The sequence below is a fragment of the Sapajus apella genome, unplaced genomic scaffold (assembly GCF_009761245.1).
Source record: "Sapajus apella isolate SASKATOON/1434 unplaced genomic scaffold, GSC_monkey_1.0 scaffold55, whole genome shotgun sequence".
In the NCBI taxonomy this organism is placed as follows: domain Eukaryota; kingdom Metazoa; phylum Chordata; class Mammalia; order Primates; family Cebidae; genus Sapajus; species Sapajus apella.
In genome coordinates, this window is record NW_022436995.1 from 12,635,782 (window position 1) to 12,652,983 (window position 17,202).

General features: G+C 35.6%; 1 protein-coding gene across 9 annotated transcripts in view; it reads right to left on the reverse strand.

Annotated features, from left to right (window-relative positions):
• Positions 1-17,202, reverse strand: part of MYO9A (myosin IXA) — a 274,327-nt gene that overhangs the window by 51,246 nt on the left and 205,879 nt on the right. For all 9 annotated transcript variants that reach the window (XM_032244686.1, XM_032244687.1, XM_032244689.1 and 6 more), the window contains 6 exons: positions 12,629-12,741; positions 9,221-9,363; positions 6,009-6,232; positions 5,393-5,509; positions 2,708-2,899; positions 1,155-1,202 (listed from right to left, as the gene is read on the reverse strand). In XM_032244686.1, the coding sequence (XP_032100577.1) occupies positions 1,155-1,202; positions 2,708-2,899; positions 5,393-5,509; positions 6,009-6,232; positions 9,221-9,363; positions 12,629-12,741 (837 nt within the window). The remainder of the gene's footprint in view (positions 1-1,154; positions 1,203-2,707; positions 2,900-5,392; positions 5,510-6,008; positions 6,233-9,220; positions 9,364-12,628; positions 12,742-17,202) is intronic.

Sequence of the window (17,202 nt, forward strand, 5' to 3'; positions counted from 1 at the left end):
TGATGTACAGAACTACTGGGGGAGAAGAGTATAAGAAAGTAGACCAGTATGAGACTGTTCATAGTTCACTGGACTGTTGTGATAGCAGTGGAGGTGATGTGAAATGGTAAGGTATTCAAAATATTTTGAAAGTAGAGTCTTGATCAGACTCCTACCTTCTGTTTCAAACACCTCCATATAAACACACAACACCTGAGCCAATGAAAGCAATTGGCTCAACCTACCAGGTTCTTCGTTCACACACATTTGTACGTACTCTTTTTGCCATTGGCCAGATAGATATTGCCTGTCTAAACCCCTACTCACTTGTCAAGAACTAGCAAAAGTATTTTTTCTTCTGTAAAGCTTCCTTCATTCCCTCTTTCCGTATCCAACAGCACTTTGTGCTATTCCTACTATAATATTTATCATACCTGACAGTAATAATTTGAAAAACTTTTACTGCCTTCACTTGTTGATTATGTATACCTCAAGGGCTTAATTCATCCTTGTAATTGCAGAAATTATCATAAACCACACAATATATATGTGATATATATAGTACATATGTTACCTATTGTATTATATACGGTATGTACTGTATATATGATGCATACATGATGACATCATATATTGGATATATAGCATATAGATGTATCTAATTTATTTAATGATTTCCCTATATATTTAGGTTGTTTTTGGTCTTTTGCTTTTACAAAGCCCTCTTCAATAAAGAACTTCATACATCTGTCAGTGTGAAAAAGTGTGACTGTATATATTGTGTGCTTATATGAACATGAACAGTAAATTTGTTCAGATGCCTTCAGAAATGTCTTTTGAATCAAAAGCATTTATAACTGTAAAATCTCTTCCTTTAGAAGGAAGAGAAAACTCCTGAAGAGCTCCTTCCCTACCCCCAGTTCTGAAAAGAAATCATATTTTACCTTTCATGAGTAAACAATTTCAGTTTTCTGCCATTTTAGGAAGCTATCATTGATACCAAGTCCAGTCACATTTGATCATTCTCAATTTTTGCAAAGGTATAAATATGATTATCGCCCAGATACCTGATGAACTTATTTCATAAGTACATCCACGTAAGTAATGTATGACATACCTAAGACCACTGATCTGAAAACATACTTTTTAAATTTAAAAAACTGATTATAACTTACCAAATCAGTTTCCTTTTTCCTTCTTTTCTTTCTTTCTGTTTTTGGCACCTGACAGGGACAGGAAAAATACAGAAATTGTGATGACAAAGACTAATATACTTTCTTACTTCATTGCAAATGTTAAGATACTTGCTCAACAGGTAACAGAACAGGCATCTCTTTATTCTCCAAGAGGAACTGTGTAGTGCTAATAAGCAAATGTGAGAAAAAAGTTTTAAAATCCAGTAAAACATAATTGCCAATAACAGCAACAGAATGAAGAATACATTAGAGATTATTCTTTCTTAAACCTCAGTTCTGCCCAGAAGCCACTACCATATTAAATGATTATTTTAATCATTAAGTGATTGTTTTAAAGATTTTACTTCCCATATTTTAGCTCTAGAAAACTACCGTGGAGCTAACTATAAATCATATATAAAAAGTTAACATTTGGAACATGGAAAAGCTCTTTTACATATGACATTTCCTGATAACCATAGTACAGAACAATCTAAACCCAACCTTTTAAACTTATAAACAAAGGCAGTACAAGCCTACTAAGAATCTTCCTCAGCATAAAATAAATACCTTAACCTCGATGTAGAACTGAAGAACTTTCCAGAAGTTGTTTATATCTGACAACGTCAAAAATGGGACTGAAGAGGGTTTGCAAATCTAAATACACATAAGGTAGAATAACTAAATGGAACATAATCAATACAAAATATTGATGATATTCCTGATGTGAGTAGGTACCTAATTATTTCATCTGGGGTACTAGTGGAAAAAAAAAAAACAACACATTGATAACTTTGTGTAAGCCTGATGTCTCTTCTGTAATATGGATTTTATAAAAGTTATTTAATAAGGCTGAAGCAAGAATTAAATAAAATATCCAACATCAAGTACAATTCTCAGGCCATAAGAGGCACTCAAAATAAAAAGGTTATTATTATTATACAGATTTCCCAAAACACATATTTCTTAAAACCTAATTCAAGAATAAATATAATTTGTAGGTTCTTATAATGAGGCCACTGGATAATACAACAGAGCCTTGCTTTGCCACCCAGGCTGAGTGCAGTGGCATGATCTTGGCTAACTACAACCTCTGCTTCTTGGGTTCGAGTGACTCTCCTGCTTCAGCCTCCTGAGTAGCTGGAATTACAGGTGCCCACCACCATGACTGGCTAATTTTTGCATATTAGTGGAGATGGGGTTTTTCCATGTTGGCCAGGCTGGTCTTGAACTCCTGATCTCAAGTTACCTGCCCACTCTCCCAAAGTGCTGGGATTACAGGCATGACCCAGTGCCCCTTGTCCCTGATCTCTGTTAAAGCTAAGCATATAATCTGGAGGGCAGAACTCAGTGAAAAATGTATTGATTACAGAAAATATGGTTTAGAAAACATGGTCTGATATATTATAAGATAGAATGATGTTTGGAGGATCTAAAGTAGCACTGAGTTGACATGTTCTCTGTAATGTTTTTCTCAAATACAAGATGTCCCAAAAACTCTTAAAAGAATTCATAATTAAATCCTTTTAGTAATTAAAATATATCACATTTACCTTCGTGGCTATGCAATCTGAAGTCTTGAATTCATTCATGTATTCATCTAAAAACACTTTAAAAGTGTTGACCCAAACTCTCACTGGAGATTCACCCAGTGAATCACGCTGCTCAAGCCTCATCGTCTTTTCCAGAATCTGTTCAAATAGTGCATAGAGGTCTTTATACCGTATGCTTTTCCCATCATCCATCTATAAGCAATAAGAGAAAAAATGTATGGTTTTATAAAGAAACTCTTAAAATACAAAGTTTTGTATACACTTGTAATGGGTAGTATTTAGAATAAAGATTAGGATCCTGATACAATTTCTAATGAGCATACCCGTAAGATAATGCAGTATTTGTAAACTCCCATTCTGGTATGGGATGAATGCAGAACAAAACATGATAAATTTTAGTAAATAATCTAACTGTAATAATTTGAGGAAGTCTTGTGAATTTCTCCAAGCATGGCTTTTTAATTTTATGTAGCTATAAAAGTTATTTGCAACCCTCTTAATTACTTACCTTCCGAGAAATGAACCTTGGTTAGCTGGTTCTACTCTAAAATTGAAAGAATGAATATTTCAATCTTTGCCTAAGGATATATTAAGTAACCAATTTATTTTTCCAAAGAAGAGTGACACACCCAGAGTAAAATCATATTATTTGCAAGGAAATGAAATAGAATTTCTTTTATTTAAATGAGATCTGGAATTTTTTTAAGAAAGAAAAACAAGCTTTTTTTTTTCCCTTCTTTCTTTTTTTGAGACGGAGCCTTACTCTTCACCCAGGGTGAACTGCAATGGTGCGATCTTGGCTCACTACAACCTCCGCCTCCCAGGTTGAAGGGATTCTCCTGCCTCAGCCTCCTAAGTAGCTGGGATTACAGGCGTGCACCACCGTCCTTGGCTAATTTTTGCTTTTTTTTTTTTAGTAGAGACGGGGTTTCACCATGTTGGTCAGGTTGGTCTCGAACTCCTGTTCTCATGATCCACCTGCCTTGGCCTCCCAAAGTGCTGGGATTATAGTCGTGAGCCACTGTGACCTGCCAACATAAGCTTTTAAATGATCAAAAAATATTACATACAAGGCCAGGTGCGGTAACTCACCCCAGCACTTTGGGAGGTTAAGGCGGGTGGATCACTTGAGGTTAGGAGTTCAAGACCAGTGTGGCCAACAAGGTGAAACCCCGTCTCTACTAAAAATGCAATAATTAGCCAGCCGTGATGGCGTATGCCTGTAGTCCCAGCTACTTGGAAGGCTGAGGCAGGAGAATCGCTTGAACCCAGGAGGTGGAGGTTGCAGCCAGCTGAGACGACACCACTGCATTCCAGCCTGGGCGACAGAGCGAGACTCCGTCTCTTAAAACAACAACAACACATATTTAGAATGTATTCCTTTTTCACCTCTTCAGATTCAGAGGTTGAACTTTTTCAATCCCAGGTTAGAAAACCACTATTAAGCTCTACTTCATAATGTTGACTCTTCCTACGTGATCCAAAGTGCACTAAAGCATTCAATATCACTGAGCCCATGAACTAGGGAATACAGGTATGGAGCAGAGAAAGAGATGAGAATGTTAAGTAACTGAGAAGAATTAAAAAAATATGGACAACCATGTCCCTCAACAAATCTCGTAATTTGTCAAGAACTGATTACTTCTTTACTATAGTTTTTAAATTCCTGCTCTCTCAGACTGTATGGTACCTGTTTTTACACAGCAAAAAAAAAGTTACCCTGAGAGAAATATAAAAGTAGAGTATAAATTAAAATTTTTTCCTGATTTTTCTCTTCACAGTGAATTAAAGAATATATTGAACGATGAAAAGCCAATAAAGCATGAATTCTTTTACTGAATACAATTCAAAAACACTAATGCTTCTATAGACCAAAGCATTAATTGCACACACAAAAAATAAATTTCCTAAAACATGACCAGTATCACATGAAAGTATGGTATAAGGTAAATCTCAAAGTGATAATAAACTGATACGTAGAAGTCAGTGACCTTGGCCAGGCGTGGTGGCTCACGCCTGTAATCCCAGCACTTTGGGAGGCCGAGGCGGGCAGATCACGAGGTCAAGAGATCAAAACCATCCTGGCCAACATGGTGAAACCCCGTCTCTACTAAAAAATACAAAAATTAGGTGGGCGTGGTGGCCCCCGCCTGTAGTCCTGGCTACTCGGGAGGCTGAGGCAGGAGAATTGCTTGAACCTGGAAGGTGGAGATTGCAGTGAGCAGAGATTGCGCACTCCAGCTTGCTGCCCAGTGACAGAGCAAGACTCTGTCTCAAAAAAAAAAAAAGAAAGCAATCAGTGACCATAAACTAACTGCCCTAATTCTACTGAAAGAAAACATATAATGGAGTCCTCACACAGGAAAAATAGACATTAGAGCCTAGCAATAGAGCTAAAAGGATTATGAAGTCACAGGGTAAAACAGAATCATACCCAGGATATCTGAAGTCAGTATCTTAAACGATGAAAAACACAGCTATAAGGTGGGACAAAGCTACTCGAGGAAATTCAAGGGAGCTTTTAATCTGACATCATTCAGTACATTTTTCCTTGTCTATCTCTAAAACAAAAACAAGGAACTGGAGAAATCTCTTTTTGAGATGAGTTTTGTATTACCTTCTATAGCACTGTCAAATTTTTCATATGTTGAACTACTAAATATCTCCTAACACAGTCCAACTCACCGCCAACGCAGATGAATAAAAGCTAAAGATATTCTGCCGAAATTCTTTCAGGGCTTTTTTAAATACAACATCCACTAATGTATCCTTCTTGCTGTCTTCATTATCTAGGTCATTCACCTGGGAATCACAAAACTAGTTTTAGTACATAATCAATGAACTGAAAAGAGGTAAATGCAACAGTAGGCATGTATTGTCTCTTCCACAATTACTGTCCTCAAAGTGCAAGCCACAGGCTATCATAGGACCCAGGTAAAAGTACGACCAGATACTCAAACTATAATTACTACTTGATGATTTCTGAGGTCCCTTCTAATACTGTATGATTCTATAGTTCTGTTACAAGAGAAACAGCTCCCTTGTGCAACAAGCTGCACTTTCCCATATGAAATATGACAATTTTAGTAAAATTAAGTCACTACTAAAGCCTACAACCTTACATCCTGTCTACCCAGTCTGACTAACACATATCCTATTATTTGCACACTTCTGGTAAATAACAGACCATCTAAAGCACGGAAGCATATACAACCTTGGTATCTAGAGGGTATATCCTGATACACACAAGCATTCCATAGACAGAGCGGCTCATGGGCCTAACTTGGCAAATAAAGTGTACCTTTTTCAGAAGAAATTCATCCATGCTTTTTAAATCACTGACACTTGCTATGATCTGGACAGAGTCATTTTGCCAATGCATAGAATCCAAAGGCACGTTGCTAATCTTCACACTTCGCTTGCGCTTAGCCTTTGGAGAAGGTTCTTTGTTCTCTTTGAACTCCTTCTGGCAACTGCCAGGCAGTTCTGGGCTCAAAGGAGGTGTTGGGTGATACTGAGTTAATTCTATAATTCAAGGTAGAAGACCCAAAAAGACATATTTAGTAAATACGTTAATAATCTTCACATCTTTCTTTTTAATGTTCCTTTAGTAAGTCACTGAAGGAAACATGCAAGTATATGAAAAACAAACATTGATGTTTTAGGTCAGACAGCTAAGCAGTAAATCCAGATACCACATTTGTACAGAAAATGTATTTTAAAAGTACCACTTTTCAAAGGGAAATGATATCATATCTCCCAAGAAGGTAAAGTCTGGTATTAAAAACCTGGATAGAAATGCCTTGCAGGACATCAAGTTAGATCCCAAAGATCTCAGTCCCAAAGAAAAGAAGAGAATACAAAACCATACTAGCATATTAAATGCTCACTGTTAACAAAGTAATAGCTTTGCTACACGTTTGAAACAACATGTATAGCTATATACAAGTCCAATAAACCATTAGAGTTTGATACTTAGTATTTTTCCTTTCCTATGGTCTAAAGTCCTGGAATACTTCCGTGATAGCATTTGGTGATTATTGGCAACCTGCTAGGGAGCCAAGTAACTCAACTGGCTTGCTTCTGCTTGGGTCTCGTTAGCATTTAGGATTTTCTTAAACATCCCCCAAATAATTATCAATTTATTTTCTCTATAATTTTTCACTACAAATGTTCACATCAGAGAAATTAGATTCCATGTAGCCCATTACAATTTAGAACTAGACTAGATTTGCCGAAGCCCTATCTGGAGCTCAATAAGAATGTTGGCCGTCTCTCATTCCATATGTGCTTGTCTTCCCAACGTGTATGGTCTTCGCCCTCTGTCCAATGATAAATCGTGATTCTATCTAAGCTAACTTTGATAATAAAGGAAAAAAGTAGCCCCCTACATGCTAAATACCACCTCAGGCAGGAATTGAGACAAACTCAACCTCAGTTATGACATGAGAGTAGAGTATAAAGATACAGGATACAACTATATTCAAACATACATCAACTGATTTTAATTCTACTATACAGCTTAGATATATTAAGTATCTATTTCATTTAGCAAAATCAGTAACTTTATTAATAAAATAATGTTTACCAAAGAAATTATCCATAATCACATATTAGCATCAAAAACAAGGGCTATCTTAATAATTTTTGCCAAATATAAATAAAAAGCTATAATCCTAACATTTATACATGTGTCACTATGAAACAAACACACAAAGTCTGTGTATAATATGAATTTTCAATTAGAGTTTATACTTCTTTCTTAAGAATTAGCAGCAAAGAATATAATTGTGGGAAATAAAAAATTTAGAATGACTACTGTCGACCAGACAAGATATAAGAAATTGATCACTTTAGTCACTCAACAGTAGGGAATCCCTGTTTCCCAAACCTATAGTATTCACTTAATTTATTATTGGTTTTATCCACATCCATTTGACAACTGCTAGAAGCGAATCAATAAAATACAAAAACACAGGGGTCTAAGTACATCTCTACCATCCTTTCCTCTGGCATCCAGAGCTCAAGTCCGTCCATCCCTCTGGGAAGCCCAATGATCTTTCCTCCTTCTCTATTCTATCCTAGATATGAGAAGATTTTGCTTTCTTATTGTAACTGGGTCTGTTCGATCCTTACTAAGGCTTTCTTCAGAGGACCTCTATTTTAGTCAATGCTGGTATTTCACCCATGTTACCATATACCCCCACCTCTGATGTACATCCCTGTTGAAGACAGTTGGTATCTTTGCATAGTAGCTAAAAACTCTCAGGCATGAGAAAAGGGCTTGAGAAGAAGGGGCAATCTTCTAACATTAGGATAACTTGGAGAGTAAGTAATTTTCCCATTCAGAGAGGTCAGTTTTCTAAATAGATGAACTAACTATTGGGTACTTCTCATATGTGTTATGGTGCATGCCCAGAAAGTTAAAATAAGAGCTATGGTACTAGGCATGGTGGCTCATGGCTATAAACCCAGAATTTTGGGAGGAGGCCGAGGTAGGAGGACAGATGGAGCCCAGAAGTTAGAAGTTTCAGTGAGGTATTATCACACCACTCCAGTCTAAGCAACACAGTGAGACCTCGTTTCTAAAACTGAAAAATAAGAGCTATATTATAAAGTCCCAGGTATCTGGTAGGTACTGAAATACAGCAAGTACTTAATATACAACACAGTGATTAAGACTGTGGACGCTGGAGCAGGACTGCCTGGATCCAACTCTTAGCTCTTCTAGCTACTATACGTACATAAATAAATGACTTCTTTCTTTTCTTCTCTCTCTTTCTTTCTTTCTTTGACACAGTCTCACTCTGTTTCCCAGGCTGAAGTGCAGTGGTATGATCATGGCTCACTGTAGCCTCAACTTCCCAGACTTAAGTTATACTCCTACCTCAGCCTCCCAAGTAGCTGGGACTACAGGCACAAGCCTCCATGCCTGGCTAATTGTTATATTTTTTTGTAGAGATGTGGTTTCACTATGTTGCCCAGGCTGGTCTTGAACTCCTGGACTCAAGTGATCTGCCCACCTCAGCCTCCTAAAGTGCTGGGATTATAGGAGTGAGCCATCATGCCTGCCCTAATAAATAACTTCTCTGTGCCTGAGTTTTCTCATCCATAAATTGGGAATAATAATCGTACCAACTTTCAAAAAAATTGTTGTGATCAACTGAGTTAATAATCTGAGAAGCACTCAGATATTAGCTGCTATTAGTTATAACCAGTAATGTGTATTTGTTAAATGAATGAATGATGGCTACATTTTTATAGTTTAGAAAACTAAGACTAACCTACATACAAAATCATTTTTGAGGTGGGTGCTGCTTCACTGTTTTGTGACACATTTTATGGGAACAACTTCTGCAGGAAAAATGTAACTTTATTTTTAAGTTAAGGAAGGATTTGACAATGCTGATCCTATCTCATTAGAACATCCAGGCAACAGGATTGACATTATGAATACTACAGGACTGGCAACAGAAATTATGACCACAAGCTCCACCCTTTGGTCACTTTTACCATCTGGAAACTGATGAGCTGGAATCACATCTGAGCCTGCAGAGAGTGGCAAAACCTCTGACTGGGTTGTAGGTTTCACTCTGGCAATCTTCTTCTCCCCTTGTTTCCCTTTGGCCCAGAATCTCATCTTCGCTCTCTGAGGTCTGTTTAAAGAAATAAAGGTAAAAATAGAAATTAGAATATCTCAGTGATAATATTTGTATATATCACTTTAAGCTTTCTAAACCTATTAGCTCATTTAACTTTCACATTTAAATTAAGTGTATTTATCTTTACTTGTGCATTTAAACTTCATCTGGGAGGTGAAAAATTATTTAACTTCTCTGGATTTTGTTATTTCTATATTTAAGATGTTTCCTCATCTGAATATAGAAATAACAAAATCCAGAGAAGTTAAATAATTTTCTAAAATGAAACAGCTACAAAGCAAGTGGGGCTAGAATTCTAACTCAAGTTAGATACACAAGGTATCTTTTCATTCTTCTCCCCTATCCAGCTTGGATTTAGAATATACACAATTTAACAACAAAGAAAATACTTTTTAAAGAAATCACTAATAATCCTACCACTCTAAAAAACATTAGTTTATCTTTTTTTGTCATTCCCTTCCAGTTTTTATCCAGAAGTATGGCAAGTTTTACATCACTGTTACCATGATGCACATAGAATTTTAAATCTTTCCACTCACTGTTACATAATAGAAGCTTTAATGTCACTATTTTATATTTATGAGTTATTAGTATTATTAGCAACAGCCACTACTTATTTGAACTTGTATCTTGCTCCAGGCACAGTGCTTACAAAGGAACACCTTATTTAATTATAACATCAACTTTGCTTTTTTGTTTTTTTCTTAAAGACCAGGTAGCAGTAACAACTTTGTTTTTAACAAAACTACTATAAATATGTTACAGGTGAAAAAGTGGAGACTTAAATATCAGATAACTGTCCCAAAGTTTCACAGTGAGTGACAAAATTCAGAACCACATCTATTAAATTGTATTGCCTTAGTGCTTATATGCTCTTTCATCACATATATCAAAGAAGTAACTTGCAATAACAATGGCATGTAGTTACTGACTGAATACCTATATTGTGTATTCTAACCTCACAGCTGAAGGTTTATTTGTGTATTAATTTATCTGTTCGTTTGTCTGTTCATTCATTCAATTAAACAATTTGGAGTATCTAGTAGGTGACAAGCAATATGCCTTACATATGATATTCCTAATTTTCACAACTACCATGGTAAATAGGTATTATTGTCCTTACTTACACATGAGCAAACTAAGGCTCAGAGGCGTGATGGAGATGAAAGTTAAAATCTGGTCTACCTGGTTTTGAAGCCCTTGCTCTTTCTTTTTTCCCTTTTTTTTTTTTTTTTTTTTTTAAAAAGCTTATAACTAAACTTACACATTTATACATTAAAAAGAGAAACTGTTCTACAAGACTTAATAAAAGCAACAGTATCTCTCTGCCATGCTCGCCCCATTTTCTGCTCCCTAGAGGCAATACTTTGAATTGCTTTAACTAATTCTGATATTTAACATGCTCTATAACTACCAAACTCATGGCCACAGATAGTGATTAGGCATGTTCCACCATTCCAGTCCTAACCCCACCACAAACGTACGCCCCCAAAAGACTTATACTGCACTTTTAGTTAGATCAATATTCAGTATTTACTTTTAATGATGATCAGTGTTTATTTTTATTATGTAAATAATATTCACAGTTGAGGGATGTAATTCCCTAAATGATCTATTTTATTCTAGAGGATTTTTAAAATATGCTCATGAAAACGGCTTTATTTTTCCTTTGCTTACTTTTCTATATACAATTCACCTCCATGAGTTTCTACATTTGTATCAACTCTCAACATGTTCAAATATATTAAGTACTTTATCGGTTTCAACTTACTGAAAAAAAAAACCTCTCCCAGAGCCTTCTAATTTGCTCCAATTTGGAGTGGTTTCTCTCATTGCTTGCTGTGCAGCTGTCATTTGAAAAGCTACTTTCATCATCATAAAAGAGATTCCTTTTGTCTCTTTTGTTTCATAAAGACATGTCTTTTGGTATGAGTCTATTTTCATCCATTATGTTGGGTACTCAGTGAGCCCTTTGAATCTGGAAATTGTGCCCTTTAGTTCTGTAAAATTTGGCTAAATTAATTTATTAATAATGTATCCTCCATTTTCTAGGTTCTATCTTTCCAAAGTTCCTACCATTGGGATATTAGATCTCCTGAATGGAGCCTATAATATTCCCATCGTTTCCATTTCTTCTTCTTTTTGCTCAACATTCTGAGATATGTCCTCAACTTTCCTTCTGATTCTTTAGTTGTTCCTGTTATCATATTTTTAATTTTCAAAAGCTTTTTATTATGAAAATGTTTCTTTCATGCATCCTTTTGTTTCATGAATGCAATTGTGTTTGTTATGCAGAAGGTCTGTTGATAGTTGTATATGTCAGTCTTGAAGTGTTCTATTCCCTGCATAGTTAATTTCTTTCAGGCTGTATTTTATGTTAGTTTTAGTTTCTTCAACATAAGGTATTTCCTCAAATGCATGGTCATCAGTAGTTATCTGATTATTACTTAAAGTAGGGTCAAAAAAAAAAAGAGCTTGGAAGCTCTAGTGTGCACTGGTGGGGCTACTAAATTATGGTCTTCCTTACAGGGTTATCTGGTCGGTTGACTTTGCAGGAAGAGACCCTGATAGTAATATATTCAGGTTTTTCCTTGAGGGCTGGACAGAAGTCCCCAAAACTCTTTGAACCATTTGCTTAGAGGGCATGGGAAATGTAGGAACTGAGCAAATGAAGAAGGCTGGGAAATCTCAACATTCTGTATGTAAACAGGCATTAAATCCCCTTGTTCCAAATACGTGCCCCAGCCCTCAACTGTATCTAGTAAACTCCAGGTCCAGAGATACTCTGTTTTACACTTTCCAGAGAATAAATTTCTTGTTCTGCTATAATTGGGGAAGGTCAGCCAGCTAGATGTATCTTTCTCAGCTTTACTTAGCTGGATTAGGATTTGGCTTTCTCGTATGTATAAACATATTTAAAATTTAAAATTTATTTACATTTTGGATTCTACAGTTTTATTGCAGTTGTTTTCACTTCTGAGTTTTTTTTTTTTTTTTTTGAGGGGGAGAATAGCCCTTTGTAGATTTTGTCATTTTAGCAATTGCGGGGAAGGATGTGGAAATTAAATATATATAATCTATTATCTCCAGGTACATGTTCTTCTACTATGTTATATCTTATTTCTCAATATTTGATTTCTAGTATTATCTGCTCTGGATTTGGGTTACATTAGATTATACTTCTATAGTCAGTGAGAAAGTGGTCTTTAATATGGTTATGAACCAGAAATATTTCAACATAATCTTACAAGTTTTATACCTTATATCTGAATCTGAAGCCTTCTGTCTCACTGCCAACTTGGTAATCTCTCCTTGAGACATAGTCTTATGAAGCTTTGCTTGTTCATCAACTGATGAAAATCTCTGCGATGTCTGTAATAATTACATATGTGAAAGATTTTAATGCCAAGTCAATATATGATAGCACTGTAATTAAAACTCAGGTTATGGAATTACTTGAGCTATTAAAAAACACACAAAAACATTCAGCAATTCATTGAAATAACAGAGCCTACTGAAAACTCTATATAAAGTAATCAGAAATAAAGAGGACTTGGTCAGTGAAAATAAACAGGATCTATCAGTTCATATTTTCTGACAACTTAAAAAAGAATCTCAAGTGGAAGGGCAAGATAGTGAAAACCATTTAAATGTATAGACAAAAGATGCGGCATCTAATAAATCTGGAACACTAAGTACTGTTTTTCATATCTCCTTTTATTTGTCCTAAAAGGCAGTTATTACTTTTATGGCTTAACTTGCTATTATAGATTCTTCATATATCCAATCAATAATTTAAAACAGATAGAATATACAATGATTTTTAAAAAGCCAAAAGACCAAGAAAAGCTCATTATCATCATTAATGATCTAAATTATACACAATTTATAAGGCTATCAAACTGTGACCTGAATTTCAATTGGCATTTCTTGTTCCATCTGTTTAAAATGTGCCCCTCTAAAGACAATCCTGTTCTGAGGAGATAATTTCTTATCCAAGTTATTTCCTAATATTTCATTTTTCTGTAGTTACAATATTCTTTAGCCTTTTGGTCTACCTGACTATGGCCTTATTAACAGAAATAGGAAAGACCCTAAGCTGGCAAAGATGAAGTAATAGGGGTGTGGTTTACCCTCTTACCTGAAACCAACAAAACAGACAAAATAACATGAAACAGCAATGTTTAAAACAATCAACAGATATCTCTGAGAGATGGGAAAAAAAGGAAGTATGTCCTATACTTGCCCCATCTTGCTGCCTTGAGAGTTTCTAGGCTGTGATTCAGAAAGGAGAAACCCAGGTGAAACCTAACAGACTCTCTGAGTGGAACACATGAAGCTGAAAGGCCAAGGTGAATATGATGATTAGAGACCAAAAGACAGAGTACTGGAGAGGAGTGAGAAGCACAAAGATAGAACTCTAGAGATCTACAGAAGGTCCACACTGAATATTTAGCTTGCGTACTAATCAATACTTTGTATGAGAAAACAACAGGAAAAAGATCACTTGAAAGGATTAAAGGTAACTGCACCTATCACTCACAAAAGGCCAGTAATAGTGTCTATACTCAAGAGCCAGAGTATACAACTTTGTGATTCCCAGGGCACTGGGCAAAATATACAAAGGATCTCACCTCAATGGTCAAGAATAATTAGCCCTACACTGAGTACTGTTTGGGTCTAATAAACCTTTTTTTTTTTTTTTTTTTTTTTTAAGAGACAGGGTCTTGCTCTGTTGCCCAGGCTGGAGTGCAGTGGTATGATCATTGCTCACTAAAGCCTTGCACTCCTGGGCTCCAGTTATCCTCCTGCCTCGGCCTTCTCAGTAGCTGGGACTACAGGCACATGCCCCTATGCCCAGCTCTTACTTTCTAAACCTCTATGCAAATACATCAAAAAGTCAGATGTAATAGATAATTTCATAAGACAAAAGTGTTTACCAAAATTGGACCTGTTAGATAAAAGGATTTTAAAAGACCAATTTCCCTGGAACAAACAAAGGAAAACTTATCAAGGAACTACACCACAAAAAAGTACCCGTCTCAGGTGGTGTCACAGAAGAATTCTGCCAAATCTTCAAAGAACAGATGGTCACAATGCTATAAACTGGTCCTTACTTTTTTTTTAGGGGAATAAAATACACATATAAATACTAAGTGTATATTCAATAGTGTGGCTGCTATCTTAAGGCTGCCAATCCAAACCTCTTACATAATAAACTTTGTTCAGTATCAACCAGTTTTCTACCATGCAAGACCGACCTCAAAATCACCCAGCCCGGGCCCTAAAACCTTATGAATATCCTCTCCTCTCCCTTGTGAGATATTGCTAAGACACAGTCAAAGTGGGTCTTCTCTTACTGTAATATGCTAATAAACAGCTTTGTTTGATCAACAGGTTTTTCTGGCAGTCTGTGGACTAGACAGCAGAGAGAAAGAAAATTCAACACAGACAAGGATTAGAGAGTATCTAAGAGACTAAGAGAAATAGGAATATAAGAAGTGACAGCAGTTTGGGGAGAATAATGAGAAATTCAGTTTTATCCTGCTGGAGGTAAAGAAGATTGAAATTCTGGAGAGCTATTCAGGAGTCATATCCACAGAGATGATCGCTTTAAATATGGGGGATGATAAAAGAAAACTGTACAGAGAAAAGCATAACGTTTCTTATACTAATACTACAAATGAGGAATAGAAACGATTTTATTAAACCGTTTACCATCCAGAAGACTCAGAAACTAAAAAAATATATAAAAGCTACCTTAAAAATACTGCTTAGCAGATCATGCCATTCTTCTTGAGTAATGCCAACATGGGGTGTATAAAAATGGAGCGAGAGCAGCATACAGAGACTAAACAGTTATTCAAATGGCAGAGTTCGAAGTAAGAAGTTAAAAAACACCAAAGTCAATAAGGAGAGAAATTACTACACTTGTTTCCCTTCCCACAGCAGGTAACAACTGATGAATAATTTAAAAACTCAAGAGGTAATGCTTATGAAATCTCCTTCAATTCATTTGTGAATGTCTTTATCCCATTAAATTACATCACAATTGGAAAGGTCAAACGGCAATTTCTTCCAAGATTTAATAACACAGTTCAGAGTAATAAAATCAATTTGTCCAGAAAAAAACAAATCCAGTCTTTTAAAAACTCCATGTACCTAGAAAATCAAATCCATTTAAAATCCAGAAAATATCTGGGTTGTGAGATTGCAGTAGATTTTATTTAGACACAATACATCTTCATCTTTACAATATCACATAATGTTAGGACATGAAATATTCTCAAGATAAATAAAAAGAAACACATTTAAAAATTATTCCTACCCACCCCATCCCCAACCCCGGTTAAGTATCTATCCACATAGTCTATAAAGCAAAGCTTCTTCATGCAGTGTCCACCAGAAACAAGCACCACCACCTGTTCCTAAAACAGCTAGTGATGAAAGAGAAGGAAAGGAGAAAGCTGGAGACATGACTAACACACTGTGCAGGGAAAGTGCTCTACAACTACTGGCATGCAGTGACCGTCAAGCAGGTGAACAGAGGCTAGAACACTGAAAGGAGCTGAATGCTCCAAGCAGAAAGCCCAACTTCCTGGTTCATCTCAGTAAAAGTTCCCAGTGTAAAAGAAATCTATCACCAAAAGTACTAAGGGTTGTTACAAAGGAAACTCTCAGGAACAAAACAGCAGTCATAAATGCCGAAGTTTTTCTGCAAATAATAAACCTATATATAGTAGATAAAGCAGGACTTCTCATTAAAATTAGTTTGTTCCATTATATAATTTTGTATTTAACTGTTAAATCAGATAACACCATATATTTCATTATTTATAACTCAAATACAGGGCAGCTCCTACAGTTCGGCTCATTTATCTAATTAGGGAACTTGTCTTGCATTTTTCTCTTTTTGTTGTTTGTTTTTGCCTTCATAAAACATCAGTTTTGTCACTTAAAAACTGGGTCTACCTCCAACAAAAGATAAAGACAAGGAGAGTATTCTGGAAAATAGGAGAAATTTCAATTAACTAGATCTTTGACAATTCAAACAGCTTAAAACAGTTCAAAGATAGAATATTTAATGAGTCAAATAAAGACCATCCTAAAATTTTTCTCCCATAGTTAACAGACACTAAAGAATATTAGAGAGCTCACTTCCAGATATGCATGGAAATAAAACGTTACTTCACTCCACTTCATCAGTGTTGTTTTGGTTCATACAAGACATAGGGTCCTTACATATGTCTAGGACAATTCCAAAATGAAATTCTTTGCTTTAATATACCCATAAATACACTAATACTTGTCAAACCATATATATACCTGATTCGGGCTAAGAAAATAATAAAGTTATATTCTTAGCTTGAAATGGTGCAGTTTCATTCAAACACAACACCAATGTTATATTGTGTGATTAATACAAATTCACATTACATATGGCCTTCTATTTGGCTAGGATGGTTCCAGGGAGACACTTTTTGCTCACTGTATGTTTAAAAATTCATGTTTATTTCTTAATAGTGAAAAGTAAGGTGGAGGAAGCAAGTTTACAGGCAAAAAAAGTAAAAGTACATACCATTGCAGCTAAAAGCTACTGGATTATTTTAGACCAAGGATCAGTAAACTAGATCAAGGATCAGTAAACTATGGCCAAGTCTAAAATATTTATCTGGCCTTTTACAAAATGTAAGAACCATTTTTTCATAAAACATCAGTTTTTTTTTCATTTCTAGTGCTCTACCTAGACCTTTTAGAATACAACATGGAAAATTTCTACATTAGTGCTAAGTTAAATAATCTTAGTTTTGCCTAATTTATGGCTTTTTAAAG